Raw genomic sequence first — 27506 nt, 5'->3', positions numbered from 1 at the left:
TTCCGGACACTTGAAATGTTAGTTGCTGACGGGAGGATGGAAGGTCTGGTGGCTCAGTGCTCCGCAAGGCTGTTGCAGCAGGTAGGACCACATGGGACCCGTGAAGAGGCTGGGAGGGGAAGGGCTAGGATCTGCCCCGCTCCACGAGCAGCATCGGGACACCCCCCCAGGCGCGGGCAGCCTTGTCCCAAGATCCGGGTCTGTGCTACCTCGGAAGCGAACACCGTCCCAGGGATGGCCCTGCGGAGTGGGAGAGGAAAAACCCATCCTAACAAGGCCCATGTGACAATGATCTTCAGCCTTCCAAACCAGCATCCCCGGCGTAGAGGTCCTTGTCCTCTCCTAGAGCCCCCAAACCAGCGTCTTGGCGGCGCTGCAGCTTGGCGTGTCCAGTGCAGGCTTTCCCCACTGTGCCCCTCCCTCCCCGCACACACGTGCTCTCTCAGGATGCGGGGGGGTCAGGCAGAGAGGGAAGTGGGATAAGAGCGGGGGGCCTTGGGTCCTGGTTCGCAGCTCAGCCGTTCTCTCCATTGATACTGAGCAAGAGGAATCTAAAAAAACCCACACAGTGGTTCATTTGCCCTCCACTGTCAGTATTCCTGGGGGAAGAACAGTCACAGCTTATAAAAGTGAAAGTGGGACACTTCCATTACCTTTATGCTCAGGTGGGGAGGGGTAATAAAGTGATTCAAGTACTTACATCAAGGGAACTGCTGTGTACCAAATCAGCAATCACAGAATACAAGTTGGTCAAGTAAAATGGCAAGTTCTTTCTTGCTTTGAGCCATATATTCTTTGTCAATGTGGGAGTGTTAAGTACCTTACCATTGGATTGTGATAAAGAACTATAGAGATGATTTCTGGAGAATGTTTAGCTCTGTGCGTGGAACATAATATATGCTCATTTATGGCAACCTGTTCATGCTGTAGCTACCTCCTGGTAAACATTCTCAAATTTCAGGTGAGGAATCTCCCCTTTAGTAATTCTCTTAAGCTGGAAGCTTTATTGTCTTCTGAATTGGCATGTTTTTAGTTTTAGGTATTAGAGAAAAAACTTGGTTTAGGACCTGAGACAATGGAAACTAAGGGAAAAATTGGAAAGTCATTTTGTCTAAAAAAGGGCAAAAGGCACTTGAAGTATATTAAATGTGGCAAAAGGCATTTCCTTTTTAAAAGAGTCCCAAGTCCTAAGATGTGGTAGTTAAGTCAGGTTGGTCACTCTTGAACTTAACTGATGCTCTCATTAAATCAGAGTGGTTTACTAAGACCAAAGAAACAGGAAAAAAGCTTATCCCATTATGTGCTTGACACCCCTGTTCCTCTCCTCCAACATACACACTTAATTCTTTCACACAAAAGGATAATATGCTGGGGCGCCTGGGTGGCTCAGTTGGTTAAGCATCTACCTTTAGCTCAGGTCATGATTCCAGGGTCCTGGGATCCAGGTCCATATAGGGCTCCTTGCTTAATGGGGAGTCTGCTTCTCCTGCCTGCCCTCCCCGTTTGTGCTCTCTCTCTCTGACAAATGAACGAATAAAACCTTTTACAAAAAAGCAAAAACAAAAGGATAATATGCTGATGTAATCAGCCTCGAGGGAAAATCACAGCTTATCAAAGGGAAGTCCCTTCAATCCCATCACCTCTGCCATGCCCCGTTGGAGAGGAAAAGAATAAGTTTGTGGTACAGTTTATCACATTAGGGAAGTCGAAAATCATAAGTGGACTGGACTGAACAAAGTGCCTTTTCCTTAGGAAAAAGAGATTAAGTCTCTGACTGCTGAAATTGATCGGTTAAAAAACTGCAGCTCTTTAGAAGCTTCTCCAAATTTGGAGCAGTTGCGAGAAGAAAATTTAAAATTAAAGTATCGACTGAATATCCTTCGAAAGGTAAGTACTGCAGATTGTTTTTCATTCTGTAATTTGAATTATTGTATCTTTTAAAAAACTTTTGTTATCAAAGATTCAGAAAGTATACCCTGAGGAATATGGAGACCTGAGGAAAGATACCCTATCTTTTCCCCTGCCTTAGACTAGTTAGGACTAAGTTGTTGGTGCAAGTAATGGAGAAGTTAGTGTAGCTTTGTCCTTCCAGGGCCCCTTGAAATGTTTGATCGTACTAAATATTTGACCAGCTTGAAGTAAAAAATAAGGTTGAGACGTTTCTTTATAATAGTTTATGCCAGTCCCTTTTTAAAAAAAAATGTTTTTTTGAATTTTAAATAATTTCCTCTATCAAAAGAAAATATTAGAATATACCCACAGTCCTTCTCTGCCCTAAGCTGGTTATTTTACAATTTTATATTTCATAGTGTCATATTTCAGTTTTTTCCACTTAATATTTCAGAACTTTTTTTTTCCACGAAGCTTGTGCTGTATTTGTTATTTAATAACCTTATAATCTAACAGTGTTTATCAGTTTTGTCAAAAACTGAGCTTGTTTTAGTGGAGGTTTTAATTTCTTGGCCTGCCTTTCAAGTCTGCGGATGACACATCCTGGAGGATGACCTCACCCCGATAATTGTTCTCCAGTATGTGGGTACTACAGCCAGGCTGTACTGGCATTATATTCTTTTTTCCAAAGCTGACTCCATTTATTTATCTTAGACTCTGCCCACCCCACTCCCATGAAGTCTTTTTAATCACCTACTTGGGATCTATTTTGCTTGAAATAACTTTTTCTTTGAGTCTTCTAAAATAACATTTCTTTTCCTTGGAGTCTTCCTCCAAATACCTCACTTTTCTGATTACCTCATTTATTCTGCACTTATTTATCTTCATTTCTGTATTTATTTTAATTCAGAAGTATTATTAGATGTCTGTGTGGTAGAGGGTATGAGGAAAAACACACAAAAGAAGAACAGTTTATTATCATTTTTTTTTTTAAGATTTTAAGTAATCTCTACACCCAGCGTAGGGCTCGAACTTACAACCCTAAGATCAAGAGTCCCATGGTCTACCGACTGAGCCAGTTAGGCACCCCAAAGTACAGTGTATTCTAATACACGTTTCCATAATGCATATTAGTTCTAATGTGTAAATGACAGAATGCTGTCAGTGTAATGGGGGGGCCCATTGGTTCTTTGACAAATACTTTGCCCTACTGAGAAACAGTAGCTAAACACAAGGTACTCAAACAACAGAAAACAACAAGTCATAGATGAACAAAATACTGTGTGGGAACCCATTCATTCACCCTAACTTCTTTTCCCTGGTCACTTTGGTCACATGCTCTGACTGAGAACCACTTACTGGATGGTTGTCCTAATATGTTTCTCAGCATTTCCCAGATATGAGAGCATTGCGCAATGTATGTTACCTTTTGGTGTGTTACCTTCTCAGGACATTTGAAGGTTTCTCAAAATATTTGGGAATATTTCGTATGGGATAATTTAATATTTTGTTGACATTTTCATTCTTTTCTCAGAGTCTTCAAGCAGAAAGAACCAGACCAACTAAAACTATGATTAACATCAATAGCCAACTGCAAGATGTCTTTGGTTGTGCCATTAAGGCTGCATATCCAGATTTGGAAAATCCTCCTCTGGTAGTGACACCAAGTCAGCAGCCCAAGTTTGGGGACTATCAGTGTAATAGTGCTATGGGTATCTCTCAGGTGATTGTATTATTATAAAGCACTCTTGGTGATTTGCTTTTCTTAAGCATTAATCATCATCGTTACTTCTTACATAAATAGTAGCAAATTGTATTCTCAATGAAAAGAACATTTTCCACAGTTCTGAAAAACTTGAGAAAAGAGGAAGTATGTTTTTAATTTTAAAACACAAGTTTGAATATTCAAATTTTATATGTATATTTTACATGTATTTTCAGTATTTAAGGGTGGTAGTTGATACTCTTGGTACTTCCCTCCTGTTATGTCCAGGATTGCTGTGTGCTATTGATGAGTATTGGAAGGTGAGAGATTACAAGTTAGCCATTTACCAGCCAGTGTCCCCATTACATATGTGATGCAGCTGTGGTATCTCTGAGGTGGGCTTATGTATTTCATTTTCAGTTAGAGGGATCCCCCCCTTTTTTTTAATAGCCATTTTGAGTTAGTTTTTTTAATTTATTTTTTATTTTTTAAATTTATATATAAGGTGAGCAAGCATGAGCAGGGGGGAGGGGTGGAGGGAGAAGCAGACTCCCCTGCTGAGTAGGGAGCCCGATGAGGGGCTCGATCCCAGGATCCTGGGATCATAACCTGAGCAGAAGATAGACGCTTAATGGCTGAGCCACCCAGGTGCCCACATTTTTTAATTTTTATTTAATTACTCAAGAGAGGGAGCGGGGAAGGGAAGAGCAGAGGGAGAGGGACAAGCAGACTCCATGATCAGTGAGCAGGGAGCCCGATGCTCAACCAACTGAGCTACCCAGTTGCCCCAGAATTCCCCAGTTTAAATTGTATAATTTGTGGTTAAGGTTATAAAGGTACTATTTTTATTACGCAACCCTGAATATTGCACACTTTCATGATTGGAAAATCCCAAATGTGAATGTCCTGGAAACCAGCATCATAACTAAAGATTTAATTTAATTAATTTATTTTTTTAAGATTTTATTTTTTCATTTGAGAGAGAGAGAGAGGCAGAGGGAGAAGGAGAAGCAGACTCCTTGCTGAGCTGGGAGCCTGACGTGGGTTTCGATCCCAGGACCTGGAGATCATGACCTGAGCTGAAGGCAGATACTTAACCATCTGAGCCACCCAGTCGCCCCATAACTAAAGATTTTAAATCTTTATAAAAGTTAATAGATAATGTGTGGCAGCACATTTTGAAATGGAGATCATGTGGCTTGGGCACTTTTGTATTCCTCTTGGCACTGTTGGTGCTTGATGCTTTAATTTGTCCATCTACAAGATCATTGGACTTCTTTGCTTCTGCCTGTTGATGGGTCTTAATGTCACATGCATCTCATGCTTTATCAGTTGTGTATTTCTGAGTAACTTGCTGAACTCTGTTGTGTAATGAATCATTTTACATTGTGTTATAGATCTTCAAAACCAAGGAACAGAAAGTTAATCCAAGAGAAATTGCCGAAAACATTACCAAACACCTCCCAGACAATGAATGTGTTGAAAAAGTTGAAATCGCCGGCCCTGGTATGACAGTGTTACCCTTCTTAAGTAGTTGTATTGATGTTGGGTCCTTTTTGAAATAAAAGGAACCATATAACATACAAATGTAGGTTTAAACTGGTATACTGAACAAGGTGGTGAAACACCTTGGATTGAGAGTTAGGAAACTGAGGTTTTAGTCTAGACTGAGGTACCTGATCTTGGATGAGTTATTTCACCTCCCTGTGACTCAGTTTTTCATTAGCAAAAAGGAGATGGATAATGGCAGATAAATCTGTGATAAAAGGTCCACCAACAAATCATATACTGAGAGTGAAGGGGGGCCCAGGATTAAGTAGGAAGCTTCAAGAGAGTGGTAATGTTTGAAATAGATACTGGAAGAGGGAGTTAACTAGAGGGCCTCAGGTGGTGTTGGAGTCTTTTAAGTTTTGCCAGAGCCTTATCAGCATTCTAGAGCCAGCATAATTGAAATTGAGAAAGTCTTTGGAAGTGAGCAATCAGAATTCTAAGATAGGAAGCTATCTGATTTTTTTTCTCTCTTACTGTTCATTAGGTTTTATTAATGTCCACTTAAGAAAGGACTTTGTATCACAACAGTTGACCAATCTCCTGGTGAATGGTGTTAAACTGCCTGCCCTTGGAGAGAATAAAAAGGTATATGCACAATTTGCAATGATATATTAACACCTTACAGCTGTATGACAAGGGCTGGGAGGGAACTGGCAGTCACTTTTTATATTGAGATGTAATCATTAATATTCAGGGTTATGAACATAACTGAAATAGCCTTTTGCCTGGATTTTGCAACGTGGTTTTTCTTTTCACTTTATTCCACAAGACATTTGAAGTAGCCAGCTGATATTTATGAGGTTTGGCTGAAATAGAGGATAGATTATTTGTATAAACAAATTTGATCCAATTAATCATGGACAAGTAGATCCACCAGAAATCTAACAGAGTTGAATTACAACCTAAGCTGTTATTTAAGTCTGAGTTTATTTTTAAATGTTATTAATGAATGTTAGCAGAATAAAATGTCTGTATCCCTTTAAAAAATTGTTTTAATTGAAGGTATTGACATACCATGCAAATTTAAAATTTAAGATGTACACGGTGTTACTTCGTAGATTTATATATTGTAACATAATTGCCTTTGTACCTATACTTATCACTTTAAATAATTAAAGTATACTGTCTAAAAAAACTTTTTTTTTTCCCCTCTTTCTATCTCAGGTTGTAGTTGACTTCTCCTCTCCCAACATAGCTAAGGAAATGCATGTAGGCCATCTCAGATCAACTATCATAGGAGAGAGCATGTGCCGCCTCTTTGAATTTGCAGGATATGATGTGCTAAGGTATATGTGCTCTTCCCTTTAGAAATTTCTATAGAAAATAGGAAATGTTGCTTGAGAAAGAGTCTTTGAATCAGTGATTGATAAGTATGGTTCTGCTTCTAATCACCCAGTGGGCTTTTTAAATAAATTATGTCCTGGGCTTCTCTAAACTGGGATCATGCTAATTGTAAAGGCGTATTGAGATACCTTTTAGACTGGGGATGGAGCCAAGGAAAAACTCCCCCATTCATTCCACAAGTATTTCTTCAGTACTTCCTGTATCCATGGAGTTATATTTTACTAGGGGGAAGGGTAGGCAAGAAAGATTATGCTGGGCCTGTAGGCCATGGTAGGAAATTGGGATTTTATTCTTAAGTGTGATGGGAAGCTATTGGAGAATTTTAATTAGGAGGAGCAATGTAATCTAATTAAGGATTAGTCTGGCATCCGGGAAGAAACTAGGCAAAGAAGGCAGAACTGTAAGTTAGAAGACTATTGTAATAATCTAGTTAAGAGATGATCTGGTGGTTTGAGATTAGTTAAAAACAGTAAGGGGTGTAAAGTGGTTGGATTGACACATTTTGAAGAATTTTGTCCACTGACATTGGTTCTCAAATCACACTAAGATAATTGGTTGAAAAGTTAAATTTCCATAAAATTGTAATGATTGACGTTGGCTCACCTGTCTTAGACATTGGCCTAAATCACACTAAGATAATTGGATGAAAAGTTAAATTTTCATAAAGTAATGATCAACATCGGTTCACCTGTCTGTCTCAGTTAACTACACAATAAACAAATCATAGTCCATTGATAGGAACTTCATTGACCACAAATCCTGGAGGCTGGTTATGTGCAGACTCTGTCAGTGGGTATACATTTTAAATATTTTTTTTTGTAAAGATTTTGTTTGTTTATTTGAGAGAGAGTGAATGAGAGAGAGAGACCACAAGTTGGGGGAGGGCCAGAGAAAGAAGCAGAGTGCTGGCTGACATCGGACTCAGTCCCAGGACTCTGGGATTATGACCTGAGCTGAAGGTAGACGCTTAATTGACTGAGCCACCTGCGTGCCCCAGTGGGTAAACATTTCTAAATGTACAGACATTGTCCTTGCCTCTCCTGGAGCTTGCAGACCAGTTGGAGACAACTGAGTAAACAAGATGTTACTAAATGTGATGTCTGTGTTTGTCATTTTTAAATGATTGTCTTCTGATTGGCGTTAGATTAAACCATGTAGGAGACTGGGGGACCCAGTTTGGCATGCTCATCGCTCACCTGCAAGATAAATTTCCAGATTACCTAACAGTTTCACCTCCTATTGGGGATCTTCAGGCCTTTTACAAGGTTAGATACCATTTATTGTTACAATATTTGTGTGTTTACCATTCGTAATAATTATTAGTTTTCTTTAGGGAGTTCGAAATGGTATTTGAAGCTACTGGGGTTAAAACAACTCTCTGCCCCTGAACACAGCATCTTTGCATTTTTTTTTTTTTAAAGATTTTATTTACTCATTTTAGACACAGATAGAGAGCATGAGCAGGGGAGAAGCAGAGGGAGAGAGAGAAGCAGGCTCCCTGCTGAGCCAGGAGCCCAATGTGGGGCTCGATCCCAGGACCCTGGGATCATGACCTGAGCCGAAGGCAGACGTTTAACCATCTGAGCCACCCAGGCGCCCCATCATCTTTGCATTTTTAATTGGTGTATGTTAAAAGTTGAACTCTACCATATTACCCATTATTAAGTGAATTTAGAAGTTTGTTGATCAAAAGACATTTTAGTATTTAAAAATTTTTTTGATCTCAATTTTATATAAGTTGACAATGTTATAGTATATGTAAGAATAGTTTTTAAAAGACAAATGTACTGTAAACCATAATTTTAAACTAATCACTGGTCAACTTTCACTTGTGACATCCATATACAAATCCTTATTACATCATTTGTGATGATAATATAATTGTGTTTAACATTTCATTATCAACTTTCATGTTACTATATGGTTTGGCTGCACATTGTTTTGTTGGGTTGATGTACTGAAGTTTATATTAATCCCTATTGGGTTATTTTCCTCCCTGCATTTTTGGAATGCTTTTATCCATTCAGTAAACAACTTTGAGACAACTTGTACATATAATTTAAAATTATTTCCTTTTTTTTAAAGATTTTATTTTATTTTTTAAAGATTTTATTTATTTGAGAGAGAGCACATGAGGGGGGGAGGGTCAGAGGGAGAAGCAGACTTCCTGCTGAGCACGGAGCCCAATGTGGGACTCGATCCTGGGACTCCAGGATCATGACCTGAGCCGAAGGCAGTCGCTTAACCAACTGAGCCACCCAGGCACCCAAAGATTTTATTTATTTATTTGAGAGAGAGAGAATGAGAGATAGCACGAAAGGGAAGAGGGTGAGAGGGAGAAGCAGACTCCCTGCCGAGCAGGGAGCCCGATGTGGGACTGGATCCCGGGACTCCAGGATCATGACCTGAGCCGAAGGCAGTCGCTTAGCCAACTGAGCCACCCAGGCGCCCCATAAAATTATTTCCTTTTTTTCCCCCTCAAATTTTTTGTTATGTTAATCACCATACATTACATCATTAGTTTTTGATGTAGTGTTCCATGATTCATTGTTTGTGCATAACACCCAGTGCTCCACGCAGAATGTGCCCTCCCTAATACCCATCACCAGGCCGACCCATCCCCCCACACCCCTCCCCTCTAGAACCCTCAGTTTGTTTTTCAGAGTCCATAGTCTCTCATGGTTCATCTCCCCCCCTGGTTTACTCCCCTTCATTCTTCCCCTCCTGCTATCTTCTTCCTTTTTTTTTCCTTAACATATATTGCATTATTTGTTTCAGAGACAACTTTCCAAGAATAGGATTACAGCATTAAAAAGTAAACATTTGTGTGGTTTTTTCTTGTTGTTACTGTTTTTTGGGGTTTGTCTTGGTAAGTATTTTCTAATGAAAAAATTGAAAACAGTATGTTACTGATGTGAGACTGGTCAATTATATAACTAATGTTATAAAACACAGTAAAAGAAAAACTGTATATTCCAGTTTTTGTTAAAACACATGGGTATGTATTTGCAAAGAAATGTCTAGAATTAATGCAGCAAAACGTTATCCCTGGTTAGGTTGGGGTAGAATTAACAATATATATTTTTTTCCTTTTTTGCAGTAAGCATGTGTTACTTTCAGAATAGATAGAAACAATGAAAGCAATATTATTTTTAAGTACAAAAAATGAGTTATTCATCCAGGACCATATCCAGAATAGAAGATGAAGCACAGAAAATTCAGCTCTACCTGTTATTCTTTATTACTCTTAAATCATTGGGGTGAAGAAGGTTTTTGTGAATGGAAAAGTGAAGGTAGCACTGTGATGAGAATTCGGTATTCTCAAGAAAAATGATTTCAAAAGAAGTAATAGCATTCTTTGGCACATTCATTTTAACTATTTTTGACTGTTGAGATAGAGCACCTGTTCTGTTTTTTGTACTGGTGGTGTAAATTTTCACTTTCCTCACCTTTTTTGTTTGTTTGTGTGTTTGCTTTTTGTTTTAGAAATAAAAGGCTGGCTTTTTACAAACATTACTTTTTTTTTTCCTCTTAAAAATAGGAATCCAAGAAGAGATTTGATACTGAGGAGGAATTTAAGAAGCGGGCATACCAGTGTGTAGTTTTGCTCCAAAGTAAAAATCCAGATATTACAAAAGCTTGGAAACTTATCTGTGATGTTTCCCGCCAAGGTGAGTTTTTGGGCTTCGTTGATTCATTCATCCAAGAAATATCATTGCGTGTAGTTTCCTTGGGTCTTTACTCAAACTGACCTTTAATGACATGTTAAACTTTAAAAGACTGGCAAGTAGATTTTTTTTTAATATTTTCTGACACTGAAACAACTATTAAGAAAGTTTATTAAGATAATCAAGAGCAAATTTTAACTTTCTTAGAAACCAAAAAAAATTAATTAGGAAAAAAATTCAATTCCAAGAACATTTTTTTTTTATTAGGAAAGAAAAGAGGGAAAATCCTATTCATAGTAGCAACCAAAGCTATAAAACACATTGGAATAAATTTATTTAGAAATGTGTCAGACCAAAGTGAAGAGAAATAAATAACAGGATATAAGACAATTTCAGTTTTCAAACATAATTTTAAAGGTCAGTTTGAAGAATAAATGGGTAAGAATAGCCAATAAATTTTTGGAAAAGAAGGCTAACAATGGCTATTTTGCACTACTAGTTTGTTAAAATGTTTTATAATGCTACCATAGGTAGTATTGCATGACTGATGCATGACTAGGCAGGTAAATGATACAATTTAGAAAAAATTATAAGAAAATTTTTAATTTGATCTCAAATAAGAAAGTCCTGTTCATTTTTTCTTTTCATTTACATTTTTTAAGGATAACATTTCTAAAGTTACACAAGAAGCACCTGCTGCTTGTAGAAAACAGATGTGGACAGGGAAAAAGAAAAAAAATACAGTCTCACTATTAATATTTTGACGGGTGTCTTACATTTTCAAAATGGCAGTATGTATATAATGTTCTTTATCATATTTTTAAGTGGGGAGCTTATTTAATAAATAAAATGTTGCAGGTTTTTTTTATGATTTTATTCATTTATTTGACAGCACAAGCAGGGGGAGCTGCAGAGGGAGGGGGAGAAGCAGGCTCCCCTCTGAGCAGGAAGCCCGATGTGGGGCTCCATCCCAGGACTCTGGGATCGTGACCTGAGCCGAAGGCAGACGCTTAACCGTCTGAGCCACCTAGGCGCCACTAAAATGTTGCAGTTAAATAATAAATTTCTCTTAATGTAAGATGTATGTCTCCTATTTGTTTAAATTCTTAAAAAATTTTTTAAATTTGGTGACTTTTTTCCCTAGAGTTTAATAAAATCTATGACGCATTGGACATCTCTTTAATAGAGAGAGGGGAATCCTTCTATCAAGACAGGATGAATGGCATTGTAAAGGAATTTGAAGATAAAGGTAGGCATTCTAAATTTTTTTTTAAGTTTTTCATTTTGGGAATTTTCAGACATAGGCAAAAGTGGAGAGAATATTACAATCTTTTTTAATCATTAGGGTTTTTTTTTCAGTCTGTACGTTTAATATACATCTTAAAAATTATGTAAATCCATAGGGTCCCTCCCCACTCCCTGCTTTTTCTTTCGTTATTGAAGAAACTGGGCCATTTGTCTTAGAGAATTTCCCACATGGTATTATTTAACATTTCCTCATATCTGTATCTTCTGAAGAGGCTTGATTTAAATTATGGTTTGTGTTTTCTTTCTTTGTCTTTTGTTTATTTGCAATCAGTCCAACAATGTCTGATTCTCTTTCTTTGTGTTAAGGTGGGTTAGTAGGTTCAGGTGTCAGGCTGATCTAGCCACACATTTTCCTATTAGACCTTCCCCTATTGTTTTTAGCAGCTGTTGATGATCATGACTTTGATCCATTATCATTAAAGGTTGGAAAATGATAGTGTTTTGTTGTTCCTTCTTTATTACATCTTGAATTCTCCTGTGCCAAACATTACCACAAAATTTTGGGTTACCCTGAAGTACAGTTCACAAAAGACAAGCAGTATAAATTCATCAATTTCAGGATAGTAAGTTAGTTTCTTAGCGTCTTCAGATTCAGCTGAGTTGTTTTTAGCATTATTAAAAAGATCCATTCATCACCAAATATTTTATATTTTTTAATCATTTACCTTTTATTACACTTCTTAATTTTTTAAAAGATTTTATTTACTTATTTGAGAGAGAGCATGAGAGGGGGTAGATTCAGAGGGAGCAGCAGACTCCCTGCTGAGCAGGGAGGCCGATGCGGAACTCAACGTGGGACTCCGGGATCGTGACCTGAGCCAAAGGCAGTCACTTAACCGACTGAGCCACTCAGGCGCCCCACACTTTTTATTTCTCACTGTCCCATTTTTGGCTAAAGGTGGCCTCCTCAAACTGGATGTCTTGTTTTTTCTTTTTCTTGACCTCTATAGTCTTTGATAGTTTACTTTCAGGTACACAACATTCTAAGATTATTTTGTATGTTTCCTGCCTCAGATCTAGAATCAGCTAACCTGTCTCCCCCAAGAAAGCCTGGTTCCTTGAATGGGAATTGGTATTTATTAATCACAGTCTGTGGCCTAGGGATTATACTTTTAAGGTAATAAAATTTTAGGGACTTTTTTAATGATGAGAAGGAAGCACAGAGAAATTAGTTACTTGCCAAGGTCATAAAGCTAATAACAAGTCTGAGAATCAAACCTAGGCAGTCTAGCCTCAGCTTTTTTTTTTTTTTGGTAGTTAACACAGTACAGTATTGGTTTCTGGAGTACAGTTCAGTGATTGATCACTTACATACAACACCCAGTGCTCATCATTAAGTGCCCTCCTCAATACCCATCACCTGTCTAGCCCATTCACCCCCTACCTACCTCCATCAATCCTCTGTTTTCTATTGTTAAGAGTCTCTTATGGCTTGTTTCCCTCTCCTTTTTTTCTTGCCCCTTCCCATATGTTCGTTTGTTTTGTTTCTTAAATTCCACATATGAGCGAGATCATATGGTATTTGTCTTTCTCTGACTTATTTCACTTAGCATAATATCCTCTAGTTCCATCCGCGTCATTGCAAATGACAAGATTTCATTCTTTTTGATGGCTGAGGAATATCCCATTCTATTTATATGCCACATCATTATCCATTCATCACTCGATGGACATTTAGGCTCTCCATAGTTTGGCTATTGTTGATAATGCTGCTGTAAGCATCTGGCTGCATGTTTCCCTTGGAATCTGTATTTTTTTATTCTTTGGGTTAAGACCTAGTAATGCAATTGCTGGATCGCAGGATCGTTCTATTCTTAACATTTTGAGGACCCTCCGTACTGCTCTCCGGTGTGGTTGTACTCGTTTACATTCCTGCCAGCAGTGCAAGAGGGTTCCCCTTTCTTCACATTCAGGACTTGTTTTTAACTACCATTTTATACTGCCTTTGCCTTACCAGGCCTCAGATTCCTAAACTGTAAGAAACCAGTACTAAGTATATTTGCTGCATAGCAGACTTAATGAAATTTCGTACGTAGTAGCAATCAAGTGATAGCTTTGTTATTGTCATGTTCTTTCTTGTCCCTTATTGCATCAAAGAGTTTTGCCTTTTTCAACAGGAATATAAGAACATGATTTTATGTTTTCTTTCCACTAGTTATTCCAAATGCTAAACCCTACCATGTTTGTTTCCTGGATCCTGGTACAGTTTTCACTTCCTTTCAGTACAGTTCAGGAGGCAGTGATATTTCCCCAGAGGAAGTATATGGTTCTAACTTGAAAACAGAGCATGGATTTCCGTTTTCTGTGTCTTTGAGTAGGTGGGCTCCAGTAAGGTTTTTTTTTTTTAATGTTTTATTTATTTATTCATGAGAATCCGAGAGAGAGAGGCAGAGGCAGAGGGAGAAGCAGGCTCCCCGCCTAGCAGGGAGCCCAATGCGGGACTCAATCCCAGGACCCTGGGATCATGACCTGAGCTGAAGGCAGACGCTTAACCATCTGAACCACCCAGGCGCCCTCCAGTAAGGTGTTTAAGATTTTATTTTTATTTATGAGAGAGAGGGAGAGTGCGGGGGGAGGACCAGAGGGAGAGGGACAAGCAGACTCCGTGCTGAGCGCAGAACCTAATGCAGGGCTCAATGCTAGGACCCAGAGACCATAACCTGAGCTGAAACCAAGAGTCAGATAACTGACTGAGACACCCAGGCACCCTGTGAGGTGTTTTTTTGGTTTTTTTTGTGAGGTGTTTTATAAATAGTTTGGGAGCCAAGTGTAGTGTGAATCCAGAAAACTGCCAGGCTAGTTCACCTATGCCCTGAGAACATCATGGGTACCCAGACAGTAGCCATTTTCCAAGACTCATAGTAGGTCATAGTGCCATAGAGCGGGGGGAAAAATGTAATTTCTTGAGCTCTCTAGTAAATATAATAACTCATCTTTTATATTCCTTCAGGGTTTTTTTTTTAAAGATTTTATTTATTTATTTGAGAGAGAGAGAGAGAGCACGAGAGGGGGGAGGGTCAGAGGGAGAAGCAGACTCCCTGCTGAGCAGGGAGCCCAATGCAGGACTCGATCCCGGGACTCCAGGATCATGACCCGAGCCGAAGGCAGTCGCTTAACCAACTGAGCCACCCAGGCGCCCTCCTTCAGGATTCTTTTAACATTATTAATAAAGATTTCTTTCCTAGGATTTGTGCAAGTGGATGACGGCAGAAAGATTGTGTTTGTCCCAGGATGTTCTATACCATTAACCATAGTAAAATCAGATGGAGGTTATACCTATGATACATCTGACCTGGCTGCTCTTAAGCAAAGACTATTTGAGGAAAAAGCAGATATGATTATCTATGTGGTGGACAGTGGACAAGTGAGTTTGTAGATTTGTTTGTGTTCTTAAATTATCTGTTTGGAGCTGAGACAGTATGGTGGGGTTTGTGGCATTTGGCACTGGAAGACTATAAGTCTTCCCAAAGACTAAAATTCAAAACTGCAGTGTAACATAGGAAAAACGGTTTGGATTTGGTCACACTCCCCAGCTTTTCAGATTATTTCCATAAACATCAGTGACCCTTCCTATTTGAAAGGGTGGTTGTGGACCTAAAATTTCACTGAGATTATTACACATGAAGCTACCCTTAATTCAGCCACTTTAAAAACTTTCGGACATAGAAAGTAAAACAGTTCTGCTCTTACCGTTTCATATATTGGGTATAAAGAAGAGTTTTTATAATTATGCTTGCCTTCTAAGATTTGTGAGTAAAGTTTACAAATCTTTATTCCTAAGCACAGAGTTTTAAGTCACAAAACAAAAAAGTTTGTTACTAGAAAGCTTAGCAAGTAACTTGCTATTTGTTTCTTTGTAGTCTGTGCACTTCCAGACCGTATTTGGTGCTGCTCAAATGGCTGGTTGGTATGACCCTAAAGTAACTCGAGTGTCTCATGCTGGATTTGGTGTGGTGCTGGGGGAAGACAAGTAAGTCTGGAAAGTCTTGAGTGTTAATAACGTACCTGACCCCCAGATTTCTTTGGAAGAGGCTACATTTCATTTGATACCATATTAGAATTAAAATGCTCAATTTTCTTTAGTCTGTATATGTGGTAATGGTGAATCCAACTGAGGCTTTTTGTACCTGTATCTTATCACTGCTAGAGAATGTGGCCTTTTAGAGATTTGGACAAAGGTGAATGAAATAGACTTAACAGATTTATAAAGAGTAAATTGTAAAGTCTGGCATAGTACCTTCTCAGATTTCAAACAGAATACTTAACAGTGTATTTCAAACATTTTGTAAATGTCTTTTTTTTCCTTCACAATTGAACACCTGGTCAACAGATACACATTTATTGAGATTCCAATTGAGTTTTTAAAATTCACAGCTTTTATTTTTATGTTTATCTCAAAAATACTAAGTTTGAGACATACATGTTTGTTTTTTAAACATTTTTATTTATTTGAGAGAGAGAAAGAATGGTGGGGAGGGGCAGAGGGAGAGAAGCAGACTCCCTGCTGAGCAGGAAGCCCGATGCAGGGCTTGATCCCAGGACCCTGAGATCATGACCTGAGCCAAAGATAGATGTCTAGCTTAACTGACTGAGCCATCCAGGTGCCGAGACCTACATGTTAATATATTTCCAATTTTTCTATTTTCCAGTCATTTCCCCACATTCTGTTCAGTGTTTACAAAATAAAAGGTAAATACAAGCAAATATATATATAGACAGTGTTCATCAATTCAAAGGCACAAAATTTTTAGTATCTTGCATTTAATAGTGTCTTAGGATCACTTAACCATTTAATTATCATATCTCTTAAAATCTGTGGCATTTTAGATTTAGTGATACAGCCCAAATATCACACAAAGGTGGTAATGGTTTTAAAAACCACATGAAGTTGCTCAGGATGCTTGGTTAGCTATTGTTACAGAAGCCTTAATTAAGCATTGTAAAAGGCTATGTGTGTCAAGGTATTATTTTAGATACAGATTATATGGAGATCACAGACTTGTTGGAATCAACATCAAACTTCTATATATAATGTAGAACTCTTCTCTAGAGCTGCACTTTTTGGAATCAAGACACTAGGTCCTTATTTGGTGTCCATGGTTGTCCTAAGAAAGTGCTTGAAAACTAACCAATGAGTTGAGTATTGCCAATATTTTCTTAGTTTCTAAACTGTTCATTTTTTGGACTGATGTTTAGATGATGATTCTTACAGTTGGGTGAAATTATCAAATTTACTTTTATATCTACATTTATCACCAATATTCTTATCTTGGCATTGAACTTGTTGATCATGTAATGCTAAGGGATTTTTTCCCCTTGATTACTTGTTGTTTCATATTTCTGCATTCAGCATCATGTAATTATGGCATCGTAGGCCACTAAAGAAAAATAATTTTAATAGTTAACCAGTGGCAGCTTACCGTATTTTAAAGTATATACATTAAAATGCTCAGATTCTGCTGTTTCTCAGTCAAATTTTCTTTTTTTATTTATTTATTTTTAAAGATTTATCTATTAGAGCACACAAGTGGGGGGAGGGGCAGAGGGAGAGGGAGAGAATCTCAAGCAGACTCCCTGCTGAGTGTGGAATCTGACATAGAGCTCAATCCCATAACCCTGAGATCATGACCTGAGCTAAAATCAAGAATCAGACACTTAACTGAGCCACCCAGGTGCCCTGAAATTTTCTGTTTTAAAGTTTTTTAATAGTAAATAGTTTATCCTTTAGTCATCTTCCTCTTCTTCCTTGGACCCCTATTTATTGAGCACCTGTGCATGGCATTGGCTGGGTGCTCCAGTGTATACACAAAGATAATAGAACATGACCTTTTCCTTGAAGGAGCCTGTCTTATGAGCAGTTTCCTGGGGGAGCCTGTTAAACTATACATGCCAGGCCCCACCAAGGGAGTTATTGACATATTAGGTGCTAAAGTAGTATTAGGTATTTTTTAGAAAAACTTCTGATATTCAGATACGGATCTTCATATCAGAACCATTGGTCTGAGGAATAAGCCAACACCAAAAAAATGCACAAAAATTCAAGGCAGGTGCAGATAAGGACTAACAGAAAAGACCAGTTATTATAGAGACAACATTAGGGGAAGGCCTCCCTTACCATTTTGTCTAGCTTTATGATGGGTAACATTTTATCAGGCAGAAGATTTGAAGGTTGCTGAACACTACTACTTAGGGGATGTCATAAGAAAAGCCACAGAAGTATTTAATGTATTCAGAGCATGGGTAATAAAGGAGTTTTAATTCTGTGATAAATGGCAAGATTCTTTCTAAGGTAACTCTGAAAACACAACGTTAATAGGAAGTATTTTGATTATTTTGGTGGGCTTTGTGTTGGATAGAAAAGCATGCTTCATTTGTACCATTATTGCTTTGAAAATTCTTTTAAGATTTTATTAAGATTTTATCTTTAAGTAATTTCTGTACCCAGTGTGGGGCTTGAACTTACAACCCTGAGATCAAGAGTCATACATTCTACTGACTGAGCCAGCGAGGCACCCCAAAGAATTTTTTTATAATATTTATTTATTTGAGAGAGAGAATGAGATAGAGCATGAGAGGGGGGAGGGTCAGAGAGAGAGAAGCCGACGGAGCCTGATGTGGGACTCGATCCTGGGACTCCAGGATCGTGACCTGAGCCGAAGGCAGTTGCTTAACCAACCGAGCCACCCAGGCACCCACCCCAAAGAATTTTTAATGTTAAAAAAAAAAAATTTAAACTCAGTGTTGTGCAAACTTCTGTTTAATAGGTAAAATCCAATTTTTAAAAAGTAATCTCTATGCCCACCATAGGGCTTGAAGTCATGACCCCGAGATCAAGAATCTCATGCTCAGGGCGCCTGGGTGGCTCAGTGGGTTAAGCCTCTGCCTTCAGCTCGGGTCCATGATTCCTTGCTCAGCAGGGAGCCTGCTTCTCTCTCTCTCTCTGCTGCTCCTCCTGCTTGTGCTCTCTCTCCCCTGTCAAATAAATAAAATCTTAAAAAATAAGAAAGAACTCTTTAAATAAAAAGGAAAAAAGAGTCACATGCTCTACCAATTGAGCCAGCCAGGTGCCCCAGTAGAATCCAATTTTTGTGAAATGCCTTTTTTTTTTTTTTTTTAAGATTTTATCTATTTGAGATAGAGAGATGGCTAGAGAGGGAGCAGGAACAGGGAGGAGGGAGAAGCAGGCTCCCCGCAGAGCTGGGAGCCCGTTGCAGGACTTGATCCCAGGACCCTGGCGTCATGACCTGAGCTGAAGGCAGACGCTTAACTGACTGAGCCACCTAGGCGCCCCTGTGAATTGCTTTTAATGGTAATGTTGCCCAGGATAGTGCTCCTCAGTGCTTTTGTCCCATCCTCAGAGATGGATTTCAGTGGGTCTGAATGGAGCCCTGGCAGCCTGCTTTTCTTAAGCTCTTCAGCTGATTTCTGTTGTGCATCCAGAGTTGGTTACCCTCAGCAGGTGGGATTATTATCTAGAGAAATGCAAATGAGATTCCAGTTAGGAATTTGCTTAGTTCCCAAACTGTTCTAGGAGCAAACATGTATTTTATTTTTCTAAGAAGCCAGAATAAGCCAAACTTTGTGTTCATGAAAACAAATTAACAAATGTCTTTGTTTTCCTTTTAGGGAGTGTATTATAGGTCCACATGAAGAGAATGCTTTTAGGAGCCTAAAGCATAGAAAGCTTTCAGTTGAGGACTATAGATGAAAGATAATTAAGAGTACCACTCTTTCTTTTGGCATCTTCCCTTCTTGCCAACTGGAATAAAGCAGTGTCAAACCTTCATTTTCAAAGATGTTCTAAGAGAGAAGTTCTGCTTCAAAATCTACTTAATTGAGGGGCGCCTAGATGGCTCAGTCGTTAAGCGTCTGCCTTCAGTTCAGATCATGATCCCAGGGTCCTGGGATCGAGCCCCACGTCGGGCTCCCTGCTCGGCACACCCCCTGCTTGTGTTTCCTCTCTTGCTATCTCTCTGTCAAAAAATAATAAAAATCTTTAAAAAAATCTACTTAATTGAGACTCAAATTTTTTTAGGAAGAAGTTTAAAACACGTTCAGGTGAAACAGTGCGCCTCATAGACCTTCTGGAAGAAGGACTAAAACGATCCATGGACAAATTGAAGGAAAAAGAAAGAGACAAGGTAATCCTAAGCCTTGTTTGCAGATTGTCATGTAACGTATGTTGTGTTGTGATTTTTTCATTTTTGTTTTTATTTTTTTAAGATTATTTGAGAGGAGAGCATGAGAGGGGGGAGGGGCAGGGGGAGAAGTAGACTCCCTGCCGAGCAGGGAGCCCGATGTGGGACTCGATCCTGGAACTCCAGGATCCTGACCTGAGCTGAAGGCAGTTGCTTAACCAACTGAGCCACCCAGGTGCCCTGCATTTTTGTTTTTATCAAGAGAACTGGGGAGCATTATGAGGAGCAAATCCACTTAGGACGAGGTTCTATTACTCAGATTTTATTGCACAGTAAGTTTGTTTCCTTACTGAGCATTTAGTTTGGAAAATACAGTTCCTGGCTATTAAAAAGGCTATGTTTCTTCCTGTGTTAATAGTGGCATAGTATCTCTGCTGCTTGTTGGCATTCTCCTGTCACTACTTTGAACCAATGATTCAAAGCTATTTCAGATTAAGAGGTTAGACTCTCCAGCCTACGGTAGGATCTACATCTGCTGAGTTCCTTTTTTGGGGAGCACTTGGGAGAGTAGTAGTCATAGCAGTCAGCACCTACCACCCAAGGCCATTTGTCAGCTGTCAGAGTAGGCAACAACATAAAGGGCTTTCATAGCACCCTTAAAAAGGACTGTGGTTAGATTTGTGTGGAATTTGAGTAATTAAAGCAAAATAAAGAAAACTTGACAAGAAAGGAGTAAAAGACACAAGAAAAACATTTTTTAAGATAGGAAGGTCAAGAATTGAGATTCAAACAATAGTGATGTTTTGGAATGAGCGTAACTACTATAAACAGTATAATTACTGAAAGAGACATAGAGTAGGATGAAATATAGACATGAAAGAGCCAAACACAAAAGAAGGTCCTTTGAGGGAGGGAAAGCCCTTTCATTTGGTTCGGATAGATCACTGACAATCCAGAGAGCATGAAGGCAGGCCATGAGACTACATTGTTCCCACCTGCTCCCTTTCCATTGCCAACAAAATGAAATGTAAAATAGCTTTTCTCTCTGCTTCTGCTAGGTGGTTGCCAAGTCTCCACAGCTGGTATCTCCAAAGTAGTTTTTCCTTTTAGTTCTGGCTTAGGCACATCTAGCACAATCAGATGAAAGGTGGAAAATTTGGTCATCTAACCAATTTGTTTACTCTGCATGATGATAAAAACTGCTTTGGCTCTTTTATTTGGCCAATTTGCATACAGTAAAATGTGAAACATGATGATCTCTTACACATATGTATGCCTGGTAACTCCAGCCATCACCCCAGAAAATTTCCTGTCACCATGGGTCACTTTCATTTATTCTAGGACTTCATAAAATATGGTGTTGTTTTCTAGGTGTATCAGTAGTTCATTTCTTTTTATTGCTAAAGAATAGTGTTCTTTTGGGGCGCCTGGGTGGCTCAGTCGTTATGAGTCTGCCTTCAGCTCTGGTCATAATCCCAGGGTCCTGGGATCGAGCCCCGCATCGGGCTCCCTGCTCAGTGGGAAGCCTGCTTCTCCCTCTCCCACTCCCCCTGCTTGTGTTCCCTCTCTCGCTGTGTCTCTCTCTGTCAAATAAATAAAATCTTAAAAAAAGGAATAGTGTTCTGTTGTATGAATATACCAGATTTTGTTCATTCATTCTGTTGATGGGCATTAGGGTTGTTTCCATTCGTTGGTTGTTATGAATAAAATGTTAATTTCAATACTGTTAAAGCCCTTTTATTGGATACATGCACTTTTACTTTGGGATATATATCTAGGAATATCATTGCTGGGTTTAGGGCTAGAGTTGGCTTATGCTTAACTTCATTAAAAATTGCCAAGGAGAGTATTGTAACCATTATGCACTCCCATCATGAATGATGATTGCTCCAGTTGCCCCGATCTACCAACACTGGATTTGTCAGTCTTCTGGTGAAGGCAGTGGCATCTTACTGTGATTAAAATTTGCATTTCTTGGGGCATCTAGGTGGCTCAGTTAAGCCTCTGACTCTTGAGTTTGGCTCAGGTCATGATCTCAGGATCGTTGAGATCGGGCTCTGAGCAGAGCTTGGAGCCTGCTTAAGATTCTCCCTCTGCCCCCACCCCCCACCCCCCATGCACACATGCATGCTTGCTCTTTTGCTCCCTCTCAAAAACAAAATTCTGTCTCCCTGGTGAGTCATGTTGATTGCCTTTTTAAATGCTTATTGGCCATTTATATATCTTTTATGAAGGGTCTTTTCAAGTCTTTTAACCATTATTTGTTGCAAACCATCAATATTCATTTACATTTATATATTTACCCTTTCCTATGCACTTCATTCCTTCCTGAAGTGTTTTTGCTTCCATCAGGGATTATTTTCCTTCAGTCTGAAGATCTCCTTTTAGTATTTTTTTTGTAGTGCGGGTCTGCTGGTGATAAATTCTGTTGACATTTGTTTGTCTGAAAACATCTTTGTATTGCCTTTAGTTTTGAACTGTATTTTTAGCGGGCATAGGATTCTGGCCCGGCAGCTGTTCTTTGAGTATTTTATTTTATTTTATTTTAAAGATTTTATTTATTTATTTGACAGAGACACAGCGAGAGGGAACACAAGCAGGGGGAGTGGGAGAGGGAGAAGCAGGCTTCCCACGGAGCAGGGAACCCGATGTGGGGCTCCATCCCAGGACCCTGGGATCATGACCTGAGCCGAAGATAGATGCTTAATAACTGAGCCACCTAAGCACCCCTGTTCTTTGAGCATTTTAAAGGTGGTATTCCATTGTCTTCCAGCTTCTATAGTTTCTTGGAATATCAGTTGTCTCATTGTTGCTCCTTTAAAGATAATGTGACTTTTGGGTGCCTGGGTGGCTCAGTTGGTTAAGCGACTGCCTTCGGCTCAGGTCATGATCCTAGAGTCCTGGGATCGAGTCGCACATCGGGCTCCCTGCTTAGCAGAGAGTCTGCTTCTCCCTCTGGCCCTCCCCACTCTTGTGCTCTCTCTCTCTCTCTCTCTCTCATTCTCTCTCAAATAAATAAAATCTTTTAAAAAAAAGATAATGTGACTTAGACTACTTTTACTATTTTTCTTAGACTTTGTTTTAGTACTTTGACTAAGAAAGGCCGAAGTGTGGTTTGAGGGTTTTTGCGGGTGGGGGGGTGGTGGGGGTGTACTCATCCTGTTTGGGAAGTAGCTGAGCTTCCTTAATCTGTAGGTTGTATTCTTTCATCAGTTTAGGAAAATTCTCAGCCATAGCTCTTAAATTATTGCATCTTTGCCCTATTCTGTTCTTTTCAAAATTCGGAGTACTGTGTTAGAATTTTTGACTGTGTATCCTACATGTCTCTCACACTCTGCTTTTTTTTTTTAAGATTTTTTTTGAGAGGGGCGCCTGGGTGGCTCAGTCGATTAACTGTCTGTCTTCGGCTCAGGTCATGATCCTGGAGTCCTGGGATCGAGCCCTGCATCGGATTCCCCAGGCTTCCCCCTCTGCCCTTCACCCTGCTTATGCTCTCTCTCGCTCGCTCACTCTCAAATAAATAAAATCTTTATTAAAAAAAAAATTTTTTTATTTGAGAGAGAGAGCCAGGAGCAGGGAGGAATGAGAAGCAGACTCCCCGCTGAGGAGGGAGCCTAATGGCAGGGCTTGATCCCAGGTGGCTTGAGCCGAAGGCAGACGCTTAACCAACTGAGCCACCCAGGCGCCCCTCTGCTTTTTTTTTTTCCATATTTTTTTCCTCCCTCTGCTTCCTTTTGAGTATTTTCTACAGTTCTGCCCCTTTCCTCCAATTTTTTTTTAAGATTTTATTTATTCATTTGAGAGAGCACAAGTGGGGGGGGAGGAGCCCAGGGAAAAGGAAGACTCCCCACTGAGCAGGTAGCCAGATGCAGGGCTCAATGCTGGGGCTCAATCCCAGGACTCCAGGATCATGATCTGAGCTGAACGAAGGCAGATGCTTAACTGACTGAGCCACCCAGGCCCCCCTCTAATTTTTCAAACACCTTAATTATAGTTTTCTTTGAGCTTTTCATTTTGAAATAATTTTAGACATACAAAACATTACAAAATAGTACAAGGAATTACTGTTGTAGCTTCCCCAAATATCAATATCTTGTGTATGCATAGTATAATTACAGAATTAGCATATTAAAATTAATGTAGGACTAGTAACTAGTCCACAGATCTTATTCAGGTTTTACCATTTGTCTCATGAATATTCCTTTTCTAGTCCAGGACCTAAGCCAGGATTACCTGTTGATGTTAGTTGTCATGTCTCCTTAATGTTTCTAAATCTGGGTTGTTCCCTGCTCTTTGACTTGTGATCTTGACACTTTTGAAGGGTACTGGTCAGCTTTTTGTAGACTGTCTCTCAGCTGGACTTGCTGTTTCCTCATGATTAATTCAAGTTATGCAACCTTGTCAAGACATGAGTTCTAGAATCCTTCATTTCAGGAGGCACATGATGTTGATAAGTGTAACGATTGTTCATTAATTTTGATCACTTTGTTAAGGTGATACAGTTTTCTCCAGTGTAAAATTAATATTTTCCCCCTTTGTAATTAGTATTTTTCAATATCTTTATTTAAAGCAATTCCAGATTTAAAGTTGCTTTTGTTATTTTTGTTTCTCTTTTCTTTTTCATCTTCCTCCCATCCAGCCCCCTCTTGATTTTCAGTTACATCTATTGGCTTTATTAGGCTGGGTTGTTGTTTTTTGTTTGTTTTAACTGGATGCTGGGTGTTGTGAATGCAAAATTATAAAAGTTCTGTATAATGTCATCTTCCTCCAACAATCTTTTTAAGTTTCTATTTATTTATTTGACAGAGAGAGACACAGCGAGAGAGGGAACACAAGCAGGGGGAGTGGGAGAGGGAGAAGCAGGCTTCCTGCGGAGCAGGGAGCCCGATGCGGGGCTTCATCCCAGGACTCTGGGATCCCAGATGCTTAACGACTGAGCCACCCAGGCGCCCCTCCAACAATCATTTAAATCTTCCTCTGGCAGATAGCATACCAGCTGATTATCTTAATTCTGTCAGTCTTAGTCTTAGGCTTTGTTAGGGCTGAATGAAGCATTTCAGTTTTACTCTTAGGGTGAGGTTCTTATTGGTGAAATATGGCCCTTCGAGTTTCACCAGGGTATTCACTAGTGCCCTTCCCCCTTGCTCCTGCTGGGATGCCCTAGCCTCACACAGCTGCTGAAATCTGCTCAGTTCAGCCACCCACTTGCTCTTTCCAGCTGGATTTTTGGGGAATCCTGCCTTGTTAATGCCAGCCACTGGGTGATTTTAAAGAAATGCGTTCACAGAGTTTTTCACTCCTCTTTGGTTCCCTCTTGGTGATTTTTGTCTATTTTGGCAGCCCCAAACTCAACTCTGTCTTCTTACCCCAGTAAGAACACTTCTTTCTGCTTGGCTTTTGTTCCCTATTTGTCCACCACATAGTGATTTGGACAGTGTCCTAGGGGTAAAGGTCAGGTAAATGTGGAACTCAGTCAACTTCTGTGTTTCCCTTCTCCCAAAGATTATATATAGCCCCTCAAACTTTGCTTGTGTTAATGTTCTCTGGTGACTTCATATAGTTGTTTCATATGATTTACCCAACTTTTAAATAGCTGCTTTTGGTAGAAGGGTTGGTATATGTTGGTATATTACAGGCTACTCCATGTCCAGAACAGAACCTTAATCACTTGTGGCCTGATAGTGCTTCAGAATACATGGCCAAATATTAACAAAACAATGCATGAGTTCTTTCTCCTACTCCTGACACCGTGTTTTGTTTTTTAAATTCCAATGTAATTAATATAGAGTGTTATTAGTTTCAGGTGTATAGTGTAGTGATTGAACAATTCTGTACATACTCGGTGCTCATCAAGATTAAGTGTAGACTTAATTCCCTTCACCTATTTCACCCATCCCTCCCATCCACCTCCCTTCTGGTAACCACCAGTTTGTTTTCTGTTTTTTTTAATCTGTTCATTTGTTTTGTTTCTTAAGTCCCACATGAGCAAATTCATATGGTATCTGTCTTTCTCTAATGGTGCTTTCTATTTCATATCTACTGAATATTTTGTGGGGAAAGTACAAGCTGACACTTCATATTTTACAGATCATGGTTCTCATAGAAACACTTTTTGTTATGCAGAGCTGATGAGTTCTATTTCATTATTCTTTTATTTGTAGATTAGCCCATGTTCCCTCAGTGTTGATATTTATTAAAATTAACTGATAAAGGAAAATCATTAGATGCTTCTGATTCCTATCTTGAGCCTGAGACACCAGGACAAAGGCAGTGGTCAGTAAACTGTGAAGTATTTTTTTTTTTTCTCCAAAAGGTCTTAACCGCAGCAGAATTAAAGGCTGCTCAGACATCTGTTGCTTATGGTTGTATCAAATATGCTGATCTTTGTCATAACCGGTTGAATGACTACATCTTCTCCTTTGACAAAATGCTGGATGACAGAGGAAACACGGCTGCTTACTTGTTGTATGCCTTCACTAGAATCAGGTAATTGTAGTGGTGTTTTATTTTCAGTCAGTTGATAGGATTTCCAGTTTATATCAGTCATTTCTTACTATGTTATCTCTTAAGTGGAGAAGAATGTGCCTAACCATAGAAAATGATGAATGATGGCTATTGTCTGATTTCTTAGGTCTATTGCACGTCTGGCCAATATTGATGAAGAGATGCTCCAGAAAGCTGCTCAAGAGACCAAGATCATTTTGGACCATGAGAAGGAATGGAAACTAGGCCGGTGCATTTTACGGTTTCCTGAGATTCTCCAGAAGATTTTAGATGACTTATTTCTCCACACTCTCTGTGATTATATCTACGAGCTGGCAACTACTTTCACAGAATTCTATGATAGCTGCTATTGTGTGGAGAAAGATCGACAAACTGGTCAGTGTCTCTTTCAGTGGTCATATTGGGGGGTAGGGCACCAGCAAGGCATTTATTTGAATTGGGTGTAGATGGTTTTCAACTTGTTTTGTTACTGGAACACCTCCCTCCCCCTTTTCCCCCAAACAGTTATGTACTGGTCCATATCATATATAATAGACAAAACTCAGCTAGATCTCATAAAAGCATAAATGGAATTCTCATTCCCAAGGTCGTTTCCCCACCCTCGGGCACATGGCATGGAGCCATAGAAAAACAACTGGAAGAGGACTAGGGGTAGGACATGCCAACAAAAGCAGGGTTCCAGAATGAGTCTTTGGGGGTTCTTGGTAATGGAAACTGCCCTTGGGAGAAAACTGGTATCTTTTCTTACCTAGGCTTTAAGGTTACATAGTTACTGAAGTAGACTGAAGTAATTGGTTATAGGGCAAGTGGGTGTTTTTGAGGGTCATCCTTCAGAACTGAAACTTTATTAGAAAAAATAATCTCACCATTATCCTGGAATTAAAGTTTATAGTTATTTCAAACCATGACACCTAAGATAAAACTCTTGAAGAGTTTAAAAAGAAAGATAAATCATTACAGAACTTGTTTCACCTTATCAGTTAGAAACAGATTTCTTGAACAGAAACACCTTTCTTTCTTGGATTATCTTTATTTTGTAATGTGGAGGTAATTCTAGTTAAAGCTCTAAAACATGATGGGGTAGGCTGTTCATCTTTCAGTAAAATACGGAAGTAAAAAAAGATTCTTCAGTAATGATTTTTAAAAAACAAATCAATCTTTTTTTATTTTCTCAGGACAAGTGTTGAAGGTAAACATGTGGCGTATGCTGCTTTGTGAAGCAGTAGCTGCTGTTATGGCCAAGGCGTTTGATATCCTGGGAATAAAACCTGTTCAAAGAATGTAATCCTTCTTAGGTTTGAACACTGTGTTTTTACCAAAAATAGCCATTTAACACTATCTGCTTTTTTACAATCATGTGGATACAAAAATAAGTAAAGGAAATTTGTCAGCTATCTA

The 27506-nt window shown here is 39.2% G+C and overlaps 1 protein-coding gene across 2 annotated transcripts; it reads left to right on the top strand.

Moving 5' to 3' along the window:
* RARS1 (arginyl-tRNA synthetase 1) lies at positions 1-27506 on the top strand. Of its 2 annotated transcripts, XM_028102779.1 has the most exons (15): positions 1-81; positions 1753-1887; positions 3425-3613; positions 4993-5101; positions 5631-5731; positions 6311-6432; positions 7635-7755; positions 10032-10161; positions 11303-11407; positions 14652-14830; positions 15327-15436; positions 19502-19607; positions 25918-26090; positions 26236-26483; positions 27284-27506. In XM_028102779.1, exons 1-15 carry the CDS (start codon positions 16-18, stop codon positions 27391-27393), a joined length of 2004 nt encoding a protein of 667 aa, XP_027958580.1. In that variant the 5' UTR covers positions 1-15; the 3' UTR covers positions 27394-27506. The 2 variants fall into 2 exon arrangements, with proteins under 2 accessions (XP_027958580.1, XP_027958581.2); XM_028102780.2 differs by lacking the exons at positions 1-81; positions 1753-1887; positions 3425-3613 and adding an exon at positions 3778-3915.

Source organism: Eumetopias jubatus, unplaced genomic scaffold, assembly GCF_037043125.1.
Source record: "Eumetopias jubatus isolate StellerSeaLion01/CBP00866 unplaced genomic scaffold, mEumJub1_p1.0 scaffold_5, whole genome shotgun sequence".
Taxonomy (NCBI): domain Eukaryota; kingdom Metazoa; phylum Chordata; class Mammalia; order Carnivora; family Otariidae; genus Eumetopias; species Eumetopias jubatus.
This window is presented reverse-complemented; position numbering and strand designations above follow the sequence as displayed.

Excerpts from the sequence above, each read along its gene's own strand:
- RARS1 (XM_028102779.1), top strand. The coding sequence starts at position 16 with ATGTTAGTTGCTGACGGGAGGATGGAAGGTCTGGTGGCTCAGTGCTCC. Across the intron at positions 11,408-14,651 it reads AAAGGAATTTGAAGATAAAG|GATTTGTGCAAGTGGATGAC; the intron begins GTAGGCATTCTA and ends TTTCTTTCCTAG. Across the intron at positions 26,091-26,235 it reads TATGCCTTCACTAGAATCAG|GTCTATTGCACGTCTGGCCA; the intron begins GTAATTGTAGTG and ends CTGATTTCTTAG.